The 21,990-nt window shown below is 42.0% G+C and overlaps 1 protein-coding gene across 1 annotated transcript in view; it reads right to left on the bottom strand.

The window, feature by feature from the left end:
- Positions 1–454: 454 nt before the first annotated feature.
- The window catches only part of RYBP (RING1 and YY1 binding protein), a 43,475-nt gene continuing 21,939 nt past the window's right edge, over positions 455–21,990 (bottom strand). Inside the window, exons 3-5 of the mRNA XM_071550229.1 lie at positions 8,522–8,698; positions 8,320–8,418; positions 455–4,477 (exon numbers count right to left, since the gene is read on the bottom strand). Coding sequence (XP_071406330.1) covers positions 4,225–4,477; positions 8,320–8,418; positions 8,522–8,698 — 529 coding nt within the window. The 3' untranslated portion in view covers positions 455–4,224. The remainder of the gene's footprint in view (positions 4,478–8,319; positions 8,419–8,521; positions 8,699–21,990) is intronic.

The raw sequence follows: 21,990 nt of genomic DNA, 5'->3' as shown, positions 1-21,990 counted from the left end.
TAGGCAGACCAAAACACTGCTTGCAAAATACCAGTATTTTTACACTACAAAAATACAATTAGGCTCTCAATTACATTTATTAAATTTACTCCTGGGAGTTCGTTAGCACAAGGCAGCCGAGCAAACTCCCAAGGGCTCTCACTAAATCCTCTGTGCTAAGCCTCGCCACTCCTGCAGCTACAAAAAGGGGAAAATTATTATATCCAACAACCAGAAACCCAAATTCTGCAGACACATCCACCACAAACCCTCTGCACATTGTGAGTCCCAGGGAGCAAACTGGATTTACTTGCTTGACCGAGGTTTTCCATGTGCACAACCTGTGTTTGCAGAATTGGGTGCTTGAGCAGTGGCTCATGGACAAGATGGACAGACTGACAAGCTGCACCAACAACAGGACTCTGTCTTCTCTGAAAACTGGCATCTCCCAAAAAAGAGGGCTTTCAGATTTAATTAATTTTACTATTTTATTTGTGAAAAAACTACAAGCAGAATTCATAAATAGACATTTCTATTTAAAGCAGGAAAATTATAAAGTGGCTTCTAATAACAGTCGTGCACATGCCAGTAACAGGAATATATTAACATCTTTTATTTGCTAGACAAAGAGCAGTGTCCAATATAAATTTCCCAAAAACATTTAAGACCTGTGAATTTCTGACCAGTTCACAAAACCACCATTGACACTTTAGCATGAAGATTAAAACAAACCTAACAGGACTGTCAGCTCTAAAGACTTTACAGAGCGGAAAAACTTTCAGAAGCGTTATACAAGCTGTCTTTCTGGGCAAATGAAAAATATAGCTCGTATAATACATTAACATAAAAATCCACAAGATAAGATTATGTTTTGACATACTTAAACAAGCATTCTATATTTGTCTCCAACAAACAAAGCTAAGGAAATAATGTAACCATCTTTACACAGTAAATTAAGGTTACAAGTCATACACAAGAACAGAACTGCTTGCGCATTAAAAACTGTTCAGCTCCATTGTCATACTCTAAATGTTGGCTCTTAAAACCATTCGGTTACATACAAGCAAAGGTTATTATATAGTGAGCAATTAATAAATTTTCAATAATTTAAGTTTATGGTAGAGCTTAAAAAAGTAGACTGAGAATGATCTTGGTAAGGCAGGTGAAAACATCTCAGTGGAAATAAACTCACGGAAGCTGCTGCCAAATTTTCAATCTGTCCAATTTGAAGCTAAGTTCCAATTCGAATAAATAGCCTGGTCGTGTAAAACGCTGTCATCTTTCCTTTGCAGAACTACATCAACTGAGCAAGTCAGGCAAGCTGTGTCGGCGTCTGTGTGTCTGTGTAAGAGTCCAAACTTTGCAATCGTAACACTGTGCTTCACTTACCTGCTTTCTGTGCCACTGAACACCGTGAATCTGGTCCTTCCCTACACTAGTGTTTTGGTTGGCTTGGTTCTTAAGCACCTTCCCCACCAGCAGCGGGACAGCCCACGGACACGGCGCGGCGGGAATGCCGCCGGAGAGCGCGTGGACAGGGATGCCAAGTGGAGAAATTAAGTGTAAAAGCAAACGCTGCCCTTCAAACCCACAACACAACAGCTACGGATGAGGCCGGGGGGGTTCAATGCTCAGCAAGCAATCCCTAACTGAATGCAGAATTACAGGTCACTTGTTCCAAAGAAATTTTCCCCTTTATTCATAGCAAGCTACTTTACCAAGGAGGAGGAGGCCAAAGAGACTGATGTTACTGACTTTGCCACGAGTAGCTGGTTATGGCATTGAAGCTTTTTCAACTGATCTACAGGTCTATTTTCACTTGGAAAAAAAGCAATTTCCTGGTACATACAATGCTTTTTTTGTATTTTTTTTTTCTTTTTTGCACAAATTCCCAGATCCAGTGAAGAAGGTGAGCATGTGGTTTGACTTGAAGCACCAGAATTAGCCCCACTGAGGCCAGTGGGACCTGCCACTCGCTCACACTCCTGGCTGGATCACGGCCGAGATGCACGCAAGCCTAATTGATAATGGATCATTTAAAAAGCAGTGCAAAATATACAAGTTCAGGGGCATCTTCAAAAATTCTCTCTTAAAAAATTATTCCAATACACTTCAGTAAAATAAATAAATATGGCTGACCAGTTTACCCTCCCTGAGACCCTTAAAGGAATAGTAAAAACTGGAAAAGGAATGTCTTTGCAATATCCCACTAATGTTAAAACGTGGATTGAGATACTCATAGTATTTAAAACTATGTATAATAAATTGTCTTGATGCTCATAGGAAGCATCTGTTTTCCTTTGGTTCTTTAATACTTTAAAAATGCTTAAAAAAGACAGTCTATACTGTGAATATAAGCAGAATTAAGTTGGGGAGCCCACCTTAATATATTCAGAATAAAACCACTGCTGCCAAGGCACTGCCAAGCACGTGCCTTCAAGCAGGGGCTGTAACAGATCCATAACTCACACATAGTTCTGTCACCGGTGTGAAAGGAACTCACATCTGCTACTCAAAACCACAGAGATTTTAAAAGAAATCTTAAATCAGTTGCCTCCACAAAGAGAAATTTCTTTTACTGAGCAAATAACTCATAATGCAACAAGCAGGCACAAAGTTGTCAAAATGTGGCCCTCTTTCATCACCCTCAAAAGTTATGCATTTGATGTCAAACGAAGCCACAGCCTCTGCACCTGAAATTACTGCAAAGCACCCTGGGGCCACTAAATAAAGATGAAAAGCTGAAGAGGTTTAGGGTTTGTTTTGCTTTTTTTACAAAAAGTTTGTTTCACCTCTTCAGCCAAGTGTTTTAGCAGGATAATGCATGGAAGGTAAACTGTAAAGCAACACTAACAGGCCAGGAAAAGAAATTATAGTCTGAATAGCTTTAGAGTAAGAACGAAGGAGATGCTGGTCATGAGCACGAGCCACATGTTGCTCACTTGCCAGCATGAAAGCTTTTCCCTACTTTTGCTCCCACAGCAGGAGACTCAGAAGTGACAATGACAAGTCCATCACTGGACAAGATGCTGTTCAGAAACCACTCCTGGAATATAGATGGACTTCCAAGGGGAAGAGCCACCCCAACAGCACGGACAGGACAGATAGAAGAGGCTGACAACCACCGACCCGCACATGGCTGGAATGACCACCAGCTTGGTTCTTGAATCTGGGATCACTCCCATCCCTACATCTCCCTGCTGCCTTCAACCCACAGCCACCACTGCAGTTCTACCCTTACCTCAGATTCTGAGGCAGGTGGATGGAATTAACTCCACCAACACCTGTGGGACTGGCTGTGCATGACAACGTGGTGCTCACGTTACTGAAATACAGGGATCCATGGCCTAACACCAGCAGTCAGGTTGGGAATGGTTATACTCCAGCAGGGCAGGGACCTGCACATCACCCATCTGAGGGACCCTAGTGGAAACACAAGCTACCTGGAGCAATCCTCTCTCATCTCACATCCCAAGCTGTAACAATCAAAACTGTGTGTTCAGTATGGTTTAGCCATTGCTTAGGGAAGAAATTGGGAAGGAACAATAGAGAGAACAGGTCTCATCCAGGTTCAAACCTTCAGGAACACTTTTCACCTAAGACCAGTTCCATTTCAGTTTCAGTACTTTCACAGAAGGGGACTGTCCCAGATCTTGAACTGTTCGATTTTTTTTTGTTTTAATCACTTCACAGTGTTTCAAGCACCAGCGTTTCCATGTATTGGTTTCAAATAACCCTTTATATATATTTATTTATATATATATTTATATATAATTTATATCAAAACTGATAGTACACAGTATAACTGGAAGAAGAACTGAACTTAACAAGGATATGTTGAAAGAGGATGGAGTTTGTGAATGCAATAAATAAAGCCCCCTTCCCTCCCCACCCACCCCCTACCCCAAAACAAAAAGTTGTCATGTTCATGGAAAATTGTGCACAGCAGATATTATAAAAAAGTAGATTCAGGAGCACATCCAATTATAAATGATTGTTAGGAAAATCATATAAAACAATGGAATACATAAAAGTGTCAAGAGTAATCGTTAGGGTGAGAAATTCCTTGGTGGCCAGATGCCCACGGCAAGCAGAAATTATCCTGGTTGCATCAGTAAGAGGTCGATGTCCGAGAAAGTGTGTTCAAGCACAGAAGAGGCTCTCCAGGATTTGAACAGCGTGGGCAGGTGGAGTGTTTGAATTTCAGACCCTAATTCATAGTTTCCACAACTCCATGTGCAATTTTCAGAAAGATTCGTCGTTGACTGCCGACATGTCCCCCTTTGGCGTGGAGGAACGGGACGAGCCCTTGTCTGTGCTCTCAGAGCCCGAGCTGCTCTGATTCTGTTGTTCTGATCCTGCACTGGAGGTCACTGTAGAAGACGACGTGGATGAAGAGCGAGTCTTTTCTTTAAAGTCTGTGATAATTACTGTGACATTTCCCACTGTGACTGCCAGCTGCTGTGCGGTACTTCTGTCCACATTTTTCAGTCTGGGTCTAAAATAAACGAGAGGACATTTATTAAAAGGATAAAAATAAACGAGAAAGGGAAGACTTTATAAGAAGAAAAAGCATTTGCAAACAAACTCGGTGTGACTTGTCCTCCCCTTGCCAGCACAGATGGCAGTAGCTGGGAGGAGAACCCAGGCAGCAGGAAGTGCTGCACAGTGGATGATGAAGGTTTGACCTGCTCCCTGTGCCAGGCAGGCTTAGCCCCAGAGGAACGACCTGTCTCATAGAGCTCTGCTCAGGGCATCTGTTGTAGACTTATCCCTAATCCAACTCTGCCAGAAAGGAGGACACCACGGCAGAGCCAAGCGGTCAGGAGCCAGACAGAGTGAAGGATCTCCTCCCCAAGGGGCAGATGAAAGAGTTCTCTTATCTAAATTCACCATCTCATCATGTGCCCTGATGTTATGAGACAAGGCTGTGACTCTGCAATACAAAACCACATGAAAGCATTCGGCCACGGCTCTTTCATTCCCATGTTGGAACTGTGCAGCTGCAAACAACACAGGCACTGGGACAACTTGGCTTCTCTTTCAACTGCTTTGAGCTTATACAAATCAGATGCCCAATCAGCCTATGGATAAAATAGCTCAAAATGTTCCCTCTGGAATTGAGGCTATTGTAAATAAAACCCAGAATGCACAAGGGTATTTCTTGCAGCCAGAAAACCAAAAAAGGAAAAAAAAACCCAATTCACCATAAAAGAACCCACTGGTATTTATTGCTCAGGATTATCTCACTAATTTGCATGCTGTGCTATCATTCAATTAGTAATGTAGCTAATAAGGGTCGAAACTCTAGGAGGCTGACATTCACACACGTTTCACAGGCTGGTCCAAAGATCTGCTACAACAAATCCTGGACACTCCTCCAGCTACCAGCAAATTCCAAGTCAGCTGCAGCGACTGCTGTAATTTACAGCTTTTGCTCCTAATTAAGGGTCAGGCTTAAGCAGCAGAATATTCCCAATAGGGAAATTAAAAAGGAGAGTCTTTATACATCAGTGAAAAGTAGCTTGCTGAGAGCTGCCTTATTGAGAGGGATGGAGGGAAGGCTGGTTTACTTTGGGATCAAGCTCCAGCTTTTAAACCACCCTGCCTCTTCTCCTCCTCGTTTGCAGCACACTAGGCTAGTGCAGTAAAACAGAAAAAGAGGGAATTAAGCTCATTTTGCATCTGCCATGAATACTCAATGGCTTGCAGTGGTATTAATAAGGAGAAAGTCCTTCAGCAGTAGCTATCCATGTGGTATTGCAGAACTAGACAGCACAGAAAAATGTACTGAAGACAGATGTACAGCTTCTAAAATAGAACTATTGTATTTCTGCAAACTTCCTTACCAAGTTACTGCACTGAAAATAGTATTTTCTTAAGTATTTTCTTATCTAACCTAGGAGGCTGTTTCAATTTTTTACAAGTACCACAGGAAAAGCCTTCCTAACAGATAGAAAATACAAAAACCCCCCAGTGCTGCCTTGGGGTAACAGTCAGTAAACCCTCCCCTTTGCTCAGGGACCAGCGCTGTGCTCACCAATCCCTGCGCCCACACGTGTGTGGTACACACGCCCTGCAGGAGCTGGCACATCCACACGTCACCATGGGCTGGCTGAAATGATGTCACCTTGTTTGTGGGTGACAAGAAAGGGCAGTGAGCTCAGCAGGTTTGGGGTTTCCGTGGCTGTCGATGCCGTCCCGGCAGATGCCCCACGCAGGGCAGCGTTCCCGGAAGCGTCGTACGAGCACGTATTTCCCTCCCAAGCCCTGAGTTCCTCTAGGAAACCCAGCTCTTCCTGTAATTTGCCTGGGTCACTTGTTTTCTCTCTTGTACTCAGAAACAGCCAAAAAAAATGCTGGCCCAGATACTGGAACAGACCCTGCTGCCTCCACCTCCCTACGGGCTGAATGTGAGCTCTCAAAAGTCAGCACTGAGGGTTTAGGGGGAAAAAAAGAGGAAAATGAAAATGGAACTGTCCATGTATTTTTAGATGCCATGACAAAGTAACACAGAAGGGGAAGCAGGACTGAGGTGCAGGATTTCTCCACAGTCCAACTCACAAACTTTCTCAATGTCAATTTTAGAACTGAGCTCGCTGACCATTTCTCCAGGAGGATTTCAGAGTTTCCCCTCTAAAAGGAGCTGACTGAGCACAGATGGAAACCTCCAGACAATCTCTTCAGCACATGCATACAATTTTTGCTTCTTATAGAAGGCAAATGCATTGGCCCATTCATGCTGCTTTACAAAATTAAACACTCTGGTGCTTCATGTTTATAGTGAAAAGGTTTATGGCCAAATAAGAAAAGTGTTTCAAAACATTCAACCTCAAAGAGCACAAGAAAGCATGGAATAAACAAAGGCATTTTGTCAGAAAGAGGCATGGTATGCAAGAAGTTTGAATAGGATTTCTTAAAAGTCCAGAGAGCCCTAAAAGACAATTTACAAAAAAACCCCAAAACACCAGTTAAACAATCCAGGCATGGCAAAAACCTGAACAGGTAACTCTTAACTCTGCAAAAATCAGATCCTTTAAAAAGCCCCTTGACAGCACTCCCCAGGGCAGTGCAAGAAGAGTTTCTTTAAATTAAACACTTAAAAAAAGACAGTTCATGAACGGAAGGAGCCCTTAAAAAATACCCAGTTAGACCCGATATAATTAAGGCTTAATTAAGAATGACAAAAGCTTGCCACAAAACATGGACTAAAAGACTCTGCAGTAGACAGAGAGACTCCTTCAACAAATAAAAACAATTATTTGATGTAATCTCTCAATTTAATATTATGTCATTAGTCAAGTGCATCAAGCCTCCTGCACCCTAAGTCTCAAAATAAGTACCATTTAAAGAACAGGACAAGAAAAAAAAATCATTGCAATAAAGTTGCATTTCTCTCATCAAATCAAGAGTGAACATTTTTATCTTTGGGGGCTGAGGAAGAGTTAACAGCAGTCTCTGCAAACAGCTCAGTCTTGTAGCACAGCAAATTTCACACTGCCCTCACTACATTCCAGTGGGTTACCATGTAAAGGATATTCATTCTTATTAAATATTTTCATGCTATTATTTAAAAACTTCCAAGACAAGAGTTTTCTGCAGTCACACCTTGCCAATTGTGATGCCAACAGCTGTGCCAACCATATCTCCCATGTGCTTTACAACTGTTTGAACCAAACTAACACTGCCTCAGTTCATGTGGCTCCACTATGAAACACTTATAACAGCACATTTTAAAGAGAGATGCAATTCCTTTACAGCCCACACAGGCAAAACACCCAGTTCAGTTCTGCCTCTTGCAGCTTCCAAGTTCACCAGCAAAAACTGTTCTTTGATGTTGCATTTTTTATTTAAAAAATGGAAGATCAGTATAGGCAAGACTAGAAATAAACCTCTGTCCATACACTCATTTGAAACTTAAACAAATATCAAACCAGCCATTTGTGCTTTTTGTTGATAGCAAGAAACCAGCAAATCTGCTCATGTATATTTAGTTCCTGTATACTTGGAAAATTATCTTGACAATTACAGTGACTGAATTACGGATAAGGAAGTAAAAAAGTAACCTTTGTTACTGCTATCAAGCTATGATAAGAATTTGATATGATTGCTGGTTAATGTTTTTCCCCTGCTGCATTTTACAGCCAAAATCAGTACTGCCCAACTGGCAATACAATTATTTTAGCAGAGAAATGAAAACTGAGTGGACAACAGAGTTAATATTTCTAATGGCCAAATCTGTTCTCACCAGCAGAGTGTTTGAGCACTCGCATAACAACAGAAGAAATGTTTGCTATGGAACTCAGTTCTCAGACACAGAAAGTGTCACGTTAGAGTTACCTTGAAGTGTGATTTGAGTCACTGGTCTTTGTTGTAGCATTCCCAGACTGTATGCTGTTCGCTTCACTAGGAGGGTCTTTCACAATATCTGACTTTGGTCTGTAAGAAGAGGGAGAGCATGGTGTTAGTTTAGCTGCACAATCAACCAATGCACAGTTCCACTGACATCACACCACATTAACAGTACATCCTTCAAACTTACTTAGTCTTCTTGTTAGTGTTCTTCTTTGTAACACTTGGACTAATTTCCTTCTCTTTGTCAGGTTTTTCTTTGTCTTGTTTTTCCACTTTCTCCTTCTTCTCCTTCTTAGGTGGTGGTGGGGTTGCATATTGCTGGGCAACTTGTTGTGCCACCAACTGGGAGTTTATTCGAGGTTTTCTATAATGACAATAAAAAGAGAGATCTATAGTCAATTTTACACAGTAAAGATAACTAATTGAGAGCAGTATGAAGATTTATTTCAACAACCAGGGAAGAACACTCCACTTAAAGGACCAAATGGATGTCCTTATTTAATGTGAAGTACTACTGTTGTTACCAAACAAGACAAAGTTTAAAACAAAGACATGCTCCAAACTGCTGTTTCACCAGTTTTTAGCAACTAACATTCTTAAGTATAATGCTCCCTTTCTTCCATCCGTATCATGAAATCACAGCCAATTTTGGGGGTACAATAGTGAAAAAGCAGCTTTCAAGAAGCTGCCAACCATGCACTGCGGCTACACTTGAGGAGAGGGAACAGAATGTGGCAAAAAAAAAAGTTTCCTGATAAACATCAGGCTCCTTCATCTCTTTCAATTTAATTTCTCAGATGAGCTTCTGCTTCCCCGCAGCAGCAAACCTTGCACAAACAACAAAGCACAAGAGGAGGTAACTGAGATGGCTTTTTCCCAGGGGCCGGGAGCGGAGCTGGCAGGAGCACAGGAGACAAGTGGGCATTCACACTTCCACAGGGAATGGCCGTGCCAGGCCCCGACACTCCGTCCTCGCACCATTGTCTGCAGTCCCCAGCGGTGCTTGGACAAAACACACACGGGCAAACTGCCTTTCAAAGACAACTTCCATTTCAAATTACGGCTTGCTCAAAGAGCAGCCTCGCATGTAACCAATACCTTGGTTATTGGTCCTCACATATCCTGCAGGAATTGCTGCCTTTGTCTCTCATTCCTCATCCAAACTCTAACGCCCTCTCAGATTGGCAACTCCAACCCTCTCCCCCCTGGCCTGGCATATCACAAAGCAGTTTATACCCTGAATACTCTGACTATTCATGATTGATTCTATCCCTTCAACATGCCAGAAAGATCTACACTCCCTGTGTTCACGCAGCTTGTGGGAGGGGGGAAAAAAAAAAAGAGGTAATCAACTCCATTAGTCGTCCATAATGAACCAAATACTAATTGCAACAGTTGCTCAGGCTTGTCCAGAGCTGTTAAATGCTCATAAATATGATTCAAATTTTGTACATAGATCAGACTACAACAGACTGTCAGTGCAAGCTGTTCCCAGGTACCATCAGGTCTGTAACAGGCACACAGAACCCCACGGGTTTCCATTGCAGAGCTCTGTACCCACACCCAGCTTTTACTGCAACATCTAGAGAGAAGCTGTTTAGTGGTTTCACATGTTAAGGAAAAAAATTACAAACCACTAATTGCTCACGTGTAACATCTGCATTTGGAGATGATACAGACAATGGAAGACCCAGAGAATTTCTGTTCTGTCACAAGAAAATCCAAGTACCCAATAAGCCTCTCTTGGTACTGGTTTCCTGTATAATGGCACTAAAGAAGCCAGATAAACACAAATATTTCATTTCACTACCACAGTTACATGTATACCACACCATAAACTCCATGCAACAGGTTGTAATCAGGCCCCTGATCCACCTCAACACCACTGGCACTTGGATTTTTCACCCAATACAGAAACTGTAACTCATTTCATGCTACAATCTGCATCTACATGTCTGAGCGAACAAGACGTTTTGGTCTTCAGCCTCAAATAACTGTGATGCTGAAACACCTGTAGATCAGATCTAGCAGCTACCTATTCCAGTGAAGATACTGAGCACCCCTGAAATCCAGTACACTGCAATTTCTGTCTGTATGACTGAGAATAAATATGTTAAAAGAAGTGTTTGGTTACATGGTAAAGATTTTCAGACTGATGCAGCCACACTAAAAGCTGACAACAGTAGCTTCTGTCAAATAACCCACCTACAGCAAAAAAAGATAAAATGTCACGAAATCTTCAAAGAGAGGGCAGATACCATCTCCCTACATGATTATACACGATTAACCTCACTGCTTGAAGCTGCCACTTCTGCCCAGACTTACAGTTATTTGCTGTTTACACAACCAGCTAAGTCAGAAACCCGAGTCATTTTCAGGAAATCCCAATTCATGAATCTGAGGGTTTTTCCTACTTTGCATGACTCTGATGTGCTGCTTGTGATGTTCCTTCCAAGGCTTGTGCCCAACCTTTGCAGATACCAAGCTGCCCTTCCTGTTGCAGGAGTGCTGCACTGCCTGAACCAAGAAACAAATTTTAAAATAGAAACTTCAATTAAAATAAAAATCCCAACATATAAATATGTCACACCATATTTCCCCAGAGAAGGCTGGAATGCCAAAAGGACCAGTTCAAAGCACTCCTGTGGAGACACTTCACCCTGTGCTCTTCCTCTCCTTATCAGCGCCTGTGACAGCACACTGCATTTATTAAGTTTTATCATTTTCTGGCCAGCCACTGACATAACTATCACAGCTCCTCCAAACTCCATATTTACATATTCCCTTTTACGTGCCAGGATGGCTCACTGGTGAGGGCAAAGCCAAAACTGGAAGAGAAGAGAGCAGGAAGGAGGCAGAGACCTGAGGAAAGGGGGACAGCCCTACTCGAGGGGTCCCTTCTGCATCAGGAAGGGAGCAGAAAAACGCTGATTTTGGTCAACCCTGAGCATGTTCCAAGATTTGCTGTACTACCAGAACAGATTTTTTTAAAAATAATGAAAATAACCCAAGAGTTTTCCAGTTCCTAATCTGACCATTTCACTCACACAAGCAGCAAGCTTTAGCAAAAGGATAAAAATTATGTAATTTAAGAAACTGGCATACTAGTAGTAATAATAATAGGAGCAATAAGATCCTTCAAGCAAGGCCCATGCTGCCACCACAGCCAGGACACACTGGTTACAAGGCCTGGGCTAAAATGCCAAGCAAAGCAAGCCAAGCAGTACATTTTTAACCACAGCAAACCATAACCATAGGAACCACAATGGAGTGAAGCAGCTGCACTACCCAAAACAACCTCCAAGTTTCCCTGCCTACCAAAAACACACTCAAAGGCTGATCTAATCTAATCTAACATCCCTAGAACGGATCAGAGAATCATGGAATGGTCTGGGCTGGAAGGGACCTTAAAGCCCATCTAATGCCACCCACTGCCATGGGCAGGGACACCTCCCACCAGCAGAGGTTGCTCCAACCTGGCCTTGGACACTCCCAGGGATGGGGCAGCCACAGCTTCTCTGGGCACCTGTGCCAGGGCCTGCCCACCCTCAAAGGGAAGGATTTCTCCCTTGTATCTAATTTAAATCTCTTTTCTTTCAGTTAAATGCAACTCCCCCTTGTCCTATCAGTACGTGGCCTTGTGGATCATCCCTCCAGACTCTGCTGCCTGTACAGACATCCATCCACATCCCAGTCCCGCTGTGTGTCAAAGCAGCTCTCCTCATGACTATTGTGAGCTCTTTCCCAGCTCGGGCAGCAGGAAGCTTGCACTGCCTTCTGGAAAAAAGGATAAAAGTGCATTTGATAATACCTTGCAGTGGATACTAAACACCTTCCCTTTCAGAACCTGAACTAGGAAGGAAAAAAGCAGAGACAAGGTTCACTCCCACTTGGGCTACATCAATTTAACATGCTCTGGCTCTTACTGCAGAATTTGGAGTCCTAAGAGCAGAAAAATCCCTTCTTTCCTTTTCTGGTTTTGAACACTACGTGTGTAAGACCCTAATTTTGTTCCAGCTGGCCTTTTAATTTAATGACTTTTTTTGCCACTTCCAAAAAGAATTCTTCAACCCAAATACACCACTATTGTGTTAAAGTAAGTTATCACTTGAGCAGAACAACACGAACAGAAAGTTGCAATCACTTCTAAATTTTGTAAGAATAAACAGCTACAGAAACAAATATTAACCATTCTTTTATCCAAAATGTCCTCATCAGTTTACTTTCTGTAACATTAAACTGTTCATGCGCACAGAGAATACATCTAAGTGACAAAAACCAAACCCAACTCAGCCTCTTCCAAGTTTTCTAACCAGCACTCACGGTTAAGAAACAACTATTGGCATTTACTAGAAGGTTTAAAGTATCATTAACATTACTCACAAACCACAGCTAACAAGTCTCAACACTCCAAAATTATCAGAAGAGATGCAGCACTTAGTATTGGACTCAGTTCTTTAATTTTCAAACCAAGTATCTGAAATAGGTATGTTTCCTTCCACCTGAGCATTATGACTGAAGTTACACTTGGCTTGGACAATTTCCCTTAATTTATGTAACAGCCTGAGGAAAGAGTGAGAAAAGAACCAACAATGATGTGACAAACAAATGCACACAATCATTTTTCTTTTTACAACACAAAAAGGATTGTCTTCTGCTCCTCTAAAACTATGAACAATTAAACAAAATTAAAGTGTGCTTTCTAAGTTATGCACAGAAAAACAAATTGTTTCCCATTAATTAAACTGTCGTTTACATCCCAGGAGCACAGCTTTGCACAACCCACGACCTTTGCAGCAAAAGGACACCCTGCTGCATGAAAAAGCTGAAATGTGTTTGTCTGCCCTAAGAATGGCTGTGGCATCTGGGTCTCTTCACCACCAACTACCACGAGTGATGCACACAAAAAGTCTTTACTACCTTTAGTAACAGACCAGCATGGAACTATTGTGTCTGCAAATATATACTATATGGAGATAAATACATACACACACACACTATATGCAAATACTGTACTCTTAGATTGCCATATGAAGTGACACCGGGAGATCTGGCTCATGGAAAGTGCAATAAATGCAAGACCTTTCCTGAAGGATTTGCTGCCTGCATTCCAGTTCTCTTTAAATAAATAAAAAAATAAAAAATAAACCCCTAACTGCAGTTCTGGCAAGCACCTCACAGTGTTTCACTAATTGCATTTCTCTGTATCTCGAAGGTTTCCCTTTAATGCCTGTCTCAGGACCAAATCCAGAGCACTGATTCCCAGGAATTCTGCTGCTCCACCTGTAACCCCTGCAGCAACTGGGCTTAGGAGCAGAGCAGGACAAACCACTGCACATCCAGCACAAGGGAGTTACTCAGACCTGGATTTTGAGAGGGATATCAGTAGGATAAGTTACACCATATTTTTCATGTGACCCCAATTTCTGTATCTGTTTGGGATTTCTCAGGTCCCTCTGCCTTGAGGAAAAGGAACCACCTGCTCCTGCAGACACCACAGAGCAGGGAAGGGACTGGGACTGGGACTTATACCCACAGACCGTGAGGGACTCCGGCAATCCCCGGGAATGCGGATCTAATTACAACTGCTCTTATTCTCCCACAACTATCTTATCAGAAGAATGAAAGTGGCATTGAGTGGGATTTCAGAGTCAAAAGCCTCATGCAACGTGAAGTAGGGAGGATTTGGATAATTTCATGCTGTTCTGGCTTTGATGCACGTGGTGATACCAGGCGACCTCTCTGAGCAAATGTGGCTCAGACACTGTGAAGTACATGATTATTTTAATAACCCCAGTCGCACATGGATATGTCTTTGCTCAAAGAAAAGCAAGAGAACAAGACTAAAAGTATTTACAGTGTTTATAAAACAGTCGGTGCCAAAACAATAATACAACAAGCATCCTTCTGAGCATAAAGCAAGGTTACAAATTAACCCACGAGCACAAACAAAATTAACATCTCCTTTAAAAGAATTTTACATCCAGAAGAACCAAAGCTTTGGAGAAACTGAGCTATAAACATGATGGGTGAGCCCTCACTCCTGCACGCATATTTTCCAGCTCATTTGTGATGACCACAGGGTCCTTTTTAGCACCAAGAAAATGGATGAATGGACAAATTGTCCTTGGTGTACAACTGCAAAGCAGAGTGGAAGATGTACACATTTATCTCACATCCTCCATGTGTTCCAAGACCACAAAGCAACAATAAAAACAGGAAAAGAAGACTAGAAGGACAAACTGCAAGAAATAACTGACTGGGCAGTATTTTGTTGAAAGAACAGATTTTTCCTTTAACACTGATGTGCTAACGCTGTGTTTGCATTTAGAAGACAGATATTTAATAAAAGTTAATCAAAGGAACTTGTGGGGTGCAGGTGTTGGGCAGAGCAACATGTTTGAAAGACAGTGTTAAGTCTGAACATTTTGGCAAAAAACCCGGAAGAAATTAAGAGCTTCATACAAAGCAAGCAACTGTTTGCCATCAAATAAAGTACATTTAGGAGTGTAAAGCCTTCTCCAAAAACTGTTCAACATCCTCCCTGACCATCCAGCCCACTCTGTCTCATATCTCCTCCTTGGAAGAGTCAAGAATAAGCAATACAGAGATAAAGAAGCCTCAGTTTTACCAATAAATATTCACAGTCATGACAACAAACCTTGAGCTGTTCAGATTTCAGAAGAGTATTTTAAACTTGTTGTTTGTCCACCAGAAGGTTTTAAGACTTCAGGTCATTTCTCACAGTTTGAACAACCTCCATGTTACTTCTGTTTTAAACTTCAATAATTCAGAATTACATGCAGTATTTAATATTTAGCAGGCTCACAAAGCTGCCAGCTCCCTGCCTTTCTGGAAAAATTTGCTTTTCTTCAATTTTTCTCCTTTTTTAAAAAAAATCAAATTAGAAATTGGAAAGTTATTAAATGAAATGCAAGCTGTCACTCCCATTTACAGAACAGAAGAGGCAGTTCTGTTTGCTGTGAAGTGGCTGGTCACTGTGCCTGTGCCTCTAGAGGAGAGCTGAAACTCTTGGAATGATGCCTATAAGAAAAATACTCAATTCTTACTTCTTACAGAAGACTTAGCATTGCTTATTTTCAATTATTTGGGCATATTTACAAATCAAAGTGTATAAATTAGAGAGTTTTATTCCCAGGAGCTGCCACTGCACAGATTCTGTAGATCACATTTCAGATTTTTCTTAATGAAAATATGCTAATAATCACAAAATCAGTACTAAGAGAGTCCCAGAATTGTGCTCAAACTGCTCAATTCCACAGTGTAATAGGTCTTTCAATACTTTTAAAGTTCTTTGTTTCATATATTTCATATAATCCCAATAGGAAACAGTCTAAACTCAGGGCTGTCAGACGCTTTTGGAAGCAGTTTGACCAGAATTTTGCTACCCCGAAGCTGAGTCCTCACAGAATTCCTCCAAACACCCTTTCTAACACAGCACAGAACTGGAAACAGCAAATACTGTTTGTTGGCACCAGCACAAATCCAAACATGAAAACAAATCTGGACCAGTCAACTCCTCTCACATTAAGAAAGGAACATCTTAGATGGTGCTTCTTGCACAGCTGGACTTGAGATCTGGGGGGCTGCCAGCAACAAAGGAGCCCTGAGCCAGGGAATGGAGCTATCTGGGAATTTGTTGGAATATTTCCAGTGGATAAGCACCACTGTTTGCATTTTTGCTTCTCTTCTGGTTTGTTTTGTAGGGCTTTTTTTCCAAGAGAAATTAATAAATCACAGACAAGGCTTTCTGGTTAAAAAGAAGTGAACCTGAGAGTAACCATAATCCTGGGTCTGTTCCACCAAGTCCTGCGGGCTCTGCTCACCTCACTGCCCTGCTCCTTGTCCTTGTCTACCAATAAAAATCATTCAAAAAGAGATCTCTGACTCTGTATGGTGCATGTGTTTTATTCAGGTTTATTCTGATGTGCCTCTGCATGGGGTTCATGACACCAAGCAGAGTAAAGAGCAGCAAACAGAAGCTCCTCCACACCCTGGAGAACCATCAGAAACCCAACCTCACAGGGTCTCCAATAAAACTGCACTTCCAGAACAACTTTCCCCTTTTGCAGTTATTTAATGTGAAGTCACAGAACTGCAAAAGGAAGAGTTAAACAGAAGTTGTTTTTCAGGCTTCTTTGATACAAGACCAAGGATGGAAAACAGAAGTGATGGTGAATAACAATGCTGAGCACCAGTTACTGGGACAGAGCCTGGGGTTCACTTCACTGCTAATTCTGTAAAATTTCGCTTGCTTTGTCTGCAGAAGGCAAAACAAAAGTCGTGCTGAAGTTTTGGAAGAAATGCTGCTGTTTGTCCTTTTAGAGGAAAAGCCTGCCTGGAAGCACAGGCAGTGCTGGCACTCCCACTTCTCTCCTCACCCACCTAAACTCAACAGCAGATCACTTCCCATCTCCCTTCCCTGGGAATGTCCAAGGCCAGGCTGGGTGAGGCTTTGAGCAACCTGGTCTGGTGGGAGGTGACCCTGTCCATGGCAGGGGGTTGGAATGTGATAAGCTTTAAGGTCCCTTCCAAACCAAACCATTTCCACAATTCTGTGACTCCACAAGACAGAAGTACACAGCCAGAATTACAGTTTTTCAGATGGTTTCTTGCTCCACTATTTTCCATAAAAAAATAATTTTCTACTAAGATTTTTTTAATGGTTCACTTAAAAAAATAACCATAAATTAAGAAAAAAGAGCACAATACATCTCTTCTGCTTCAAACAAAACTTGCAATATGTAAAAGATTAAAATGGCACGAATTCCCAATTGCAACATCACCCTAAATGCCAGCTGAACAAAAACAACTCTACAACCCCCCTTTTCTTGCCCTCTACCCAAGTTTACCACCAGCAGTATCACAGAATCATAGAATGGATTGGGTTGGAAAAGACCTCCGAGATCATCAAGTCCAACCCTTGGTCCAACTCCAGTCCCTTTACCAGATCATGGCACTCAGTGCCACGGCCAAGCTCAGTTTAAAAACCTCCAGGTATGGGGAATCCACCCCCTCTCTGGGCAGCCCATTCCAATGCCTGAGCACTCTCTCTGGAAAGAGTTTTTTTCTGATCTCCAACTTAAATTTCCCCTGGCAGAGCTTGGGCCCCTGCCCCTTTGTCCTGTATTTAGGTCCATGGCTATGCATTCCAGAAAAAGCACTGCTTCCAATTCATTTATTGCATTTTTAGGGAAGAAATTCTACAGCAGCAGAAAAACTGCAAATACACACAAAATCCACAACCCAAATGAGATGCAACTGTAAATGTAAAGATCACCTCAAGCCCAAATTTGAAAAGATGGCCTTGAGATTACGAAATTGCTCTGCTCAGGTATGTGAAATTTCCTTGGTCATCAATAATTTTAGTTGTATGTTGCAAGTGCTGCACAAGCTTCATTTCTACAAACTTACTGCAACTGCTTTTCTCATCTATTGGCCCATCACTGACCCACTCAGAGCTTCAGATTAATCCATCACTGAAAACTCCAATCGGTACCTCAGCAGGTTGTGCACCAAGAGGGTAAAATTCATCGTGCAGCTGCTTCTGGTGTTTTCATCCACAGCCATACCTGACTGCAAAATACCAAATGTTTAGTGATTTACAAGGACTTACAAAGTTGTTGTGGAAAATCCCTGATGTCAGCACAAAATTCACTTGCCTACAAGCTCCAGAATGATGATAAAACTAAGGCCATTTTACTTGCTTGACAAAAATAAGCTGCTCTCACGAGCAAAAATCTGAAAACAGTTCATAAAGCTGGAAGTGACCAAGATGTGTATAACAAAATATAGAGATTTATAACAAAAACAATTACTTAAAATACTTCTTCCTATTTGACTGTTTATCAAACTATGTGTAATCCTGAGAAAAGCGAAGAGGTTCAAAACTTCCTGTTGAGTAACGAGGTGCAGTTGACAGCATGAAGGTATAAATGAATCTGATAAAAATTTAACATGTAGATTAGCCAAGAAACTGCTCGTGGTTATTGTATTATAAATTAAAATAACAAAAATTGGAGGAAAAGAATAGTTTTAGCAACTCTAACTAGAGCTAAAAACTAGGAAGACAAGACTGGTGTAATAAAAGTGCCTTGTCACTGCTGCCAATACATATATTTCTGTTTCAGGCACTGAAATCTTGAATAACAGAAATTGTCATGTGTAGAACATCCCTTAATCCAGCTTGACATGTCCCATCTGTGAGCATCTGCCTCCAGGTTTTGGGATACTCAAGTCTCACACTTCAAAATCACAGCAGAAGAGATACCAAACTTGGAAAACAAGCAACAAAAAAAAAAAAAGGAGAGATGCTGAGAAAATGAGCTCCCTACCAAAAAAAGATACGTTATTTAAATTCTAAAGTTGATCCCTTCCTCAAAAGACTGTATTAAAGCTAAAATATAAACTACATTTCCAAAAGCATCCTTCTTAGGTGTGCTATTGGGTAAGCATAAAGAAAAAAACTGCACTTTTGTCTCTCATAGGAAGATTTCTACTGAGCAACGCTCTTGCAGAAAGTTTCCTTAAAAACATGTGGGCTGGTTTATCAGAGCAAAATTCCACTGTGCTTATGTGACACTGGAGCACTATACATTTAAAAAAAAAAAAGACCTCTCCATCATTTCTTAACAAGGGTAAGTCCAGATAGCAGCAAAATGAGAAATTACCATTTCTACAATAGATGCTGAATAGACTCAATAGGCCCTAAATCTCTAGGGATGCCATATAAAAAAAAAAAAAGCCAATTGAGTGAGGCAGTATTTTTAATTCAGCTACACCAGACACTGCAGGCTTTACTTAAATGAGAGAAACTGAGCTTTTCCAGCAAGCCAAACCTCCTTTTTATTAAAAGAACATCAATGATAGGATTTCCTTTCATATGAAAGTGACATTTGAAGAGCCCTTGAACAAGCAGAACGCAGCTTTGTGACAAAGCCCCAGCCTGCAGGAGCTGTGCAATCTGACAGAGACATCAGGGATGCTCCAAAGGGGAGGGGATGCAGCAGCACAGGATGCTGGTCCCACTGGTACCAGTCAGTGGTACCCCACCTCCTCCTTCACACCTCTGTCCCAGCACAATCTGCAGTGGAAAGGTCACTGACAATGGTTTAGAGGGAAACCTCCCTGCTCCAAAAACCAGCTGGTTTTGCTAAACCTGCCAAGAAATAAAAGCCGCTCTGGAGGACGACGAGGCAGCAGACAGGCGTTTTCAAAAGGCCACCATGTGCTCAGAGGAGCCTTTTTTCCCCATTGTGTTCTCTGAACACAATGTGATAACTGAACACAGATGTACAAGTGACATTTCGGGGTGTCTGGCTCCATCCGGGCAGTGATCCCGCTCACAGCGCCACTTCCCTGGAATGCCGGAGGGGAAGGCAGGAAGGCTGCCCTGCAGAGCTGCTGCTCAGGCTCTGTGGGAACAGCGCAGCCCGAGAGCACAGAAACTTTTGCTTTCAGAATTATTACTCCTGGGCGTGAGGAACTGACCCAGATGGTTTCAAAATTTGCCAGGAAACAATATTACAATACTCAGTTTGAAAGCTCTTCCTCCCAGAAACTAGAAAGCCTTAGAAGAAATCTGCTTAGTAAACTGTTGGTCCCCACTTGGAGCACCAGTGTGAGTTATTTATATGTGCCTATCATGATGTAGGACAAGGAAACTCATCTACCTTTGTAAATCAAATTAGCAGAGAGCACTCTCCTACACAACAAAAAGCCAGAAATGATTAATTATGACAACAGAAACATTTCCGAGTTCTCCACAAGCCAACTTCTGATATGCAGATTACAATGGTAACCACTTGTCCAGACAAAGCTATCATTTTTCAAGAAAAGTCCTCAGATAAGGTAATCTTGAACCTAAAATAGTGATTTTATTGTCCTATCACTGTTTTCATCCTGATGACTATTATTTAGCAGCTTTGCATATACTCACATTGTATACACGAATACACTCACAAACACACTCAACCAACTCCTGAACTGCCATCAGTCTGGTACAAGCCCCAAGGAGGGAAAGCAAGCAAATCCAGCCAAGTGTTCTCTCCCCCACACACCTCATTCTTCCAAGCAGTCCTGGTGTTCCCTCCTGAAGAAGTGGTTAGTCTCACTGAAAACTACCAGTTACACTGTGAACCTGTGCCAGCGGCAAATCAGTCCAACTGCCCTGGCACCATCATTTAAAGTCATTTTCCATTTAAAGAGTCTCACATCAGCGCCAGCACAGCCTTTCATTACCCATCCCACTTAATACCCACAATCTCTCCACAGCTCACTCGCTCGGTCTCCACTGACCAAGCAGCACACGGAGACTGATGTGCGGATTATTGGGATTTCTAATGCTTTCCTCCCCGCTGGCTGAGCTGAGCTCTTGGCAGCCTGCCTGACCCGCAACACGTGTGGGTTTGTCAGCCTAATGCACTGTGTCATCTGCACAGGCTCAGGATCGAGCAGGACCAGCGCCGTGCGCTCGGCAACGGCCAAGGGCTCCCAAAACTTCCAGCTGCTGCAATTCCCAGCACTGGTGGGGACACAGGTACAGAAGTGACTGTCTGGGTGTTTGCCACTGCTCCATTTCCGAGAGGCAAATCTGTGAGCTGAGAACAAGAGCATCCAGCATGGTCCTTCAGCCGAAGGACAGAGTCAACACGGCACTTTCCCGCACAAAACATCCGTCTTCACTTGGTTGCTGTCTTGCAATGACTCAAAATCTGCAAGTCAAGATTCTGCATCTGAGTAATTTCTTTTTGTAAAGCCTACCTTCTCTTAAACTAAACAATGACAATGAAAAACCAGAGATACGGGCCCAAAAGTGAGTTGTGACTAAGTCAGCTGACACTCTTCAGTTTAAGGGGTTGTTGTTAAACTGTTCTTACACCCAGCAATTAGTCAGGGCAGAGAGAAATGAGGCTTGGGCATTTTTCTATATAAAAGATATAATGAGGCATTTTCAGGTGTGAGACAATGCATCAACCCCGTAAATCCCACTGTAAATTCTCACAGCATGAATATACAACAGGAAATACCATACAACGTGCAAATAGCAAATAAATGCAAATTTACCATCATGCGTAACTAAGAGATGTCACGAAAGTGAAACTGGTTTGCAGATGAATGAAATACAGAAGTCAGCGGAGATGATATTTGGAAATGGAAGAAAAGAACACACAGAATACAGCTGAAGTTTTCACTTCCTCTGTACAACAAAAGAGAACAGAAAACTCAAGCACAGCACACGGCACATCCTCTACAACCTCCTCAGACACCACACACTGCCCAGACACACCAAGACTTTCTACTTTATATCTGATGTCAGATTAGAGATATTTGGGGAATTATCTGAGCAGAGAAAGGTAAAATTACCAGCTACATAACTAACCACAGGGACTTTTTCACAACATATTACAAACCTATTTTTGTGCTAATAAATACATACTAATTATTTTAGAATGGCAAACACGGTAACAAAAATAAAGTCCTGAAAAACACTACTAACAGTCCAGCTACATTGGGTTTGGTTTTGGTTTAAGTGTATCATCAGCTCTCAGCATCACAATACCCGTCTCAGGTGTATCTACTAAGACACCTCTTGGTTAGGTTTATTTCCATTGAAGTACAGGGGAAGTTTTGTTG

This window comes from Pithys albifrons, chromosome 3 (assembly GCF_047495875.1).
Source record: "Pithys albifrons albifrons isolate INPA30051 chromosome 3, PitAlb_v1, whole genome shotgun sequence".
NCBI lineage: Eukaryota > Metazoa > Chordata > Aves > Passeriformes > Thamnophilidae > Pithys > Pithys albifrons.
Note: the sequence above shows the minus strand (reverse complement) of the source record. Positions and strands in the feature narration are given on the sequence as shown.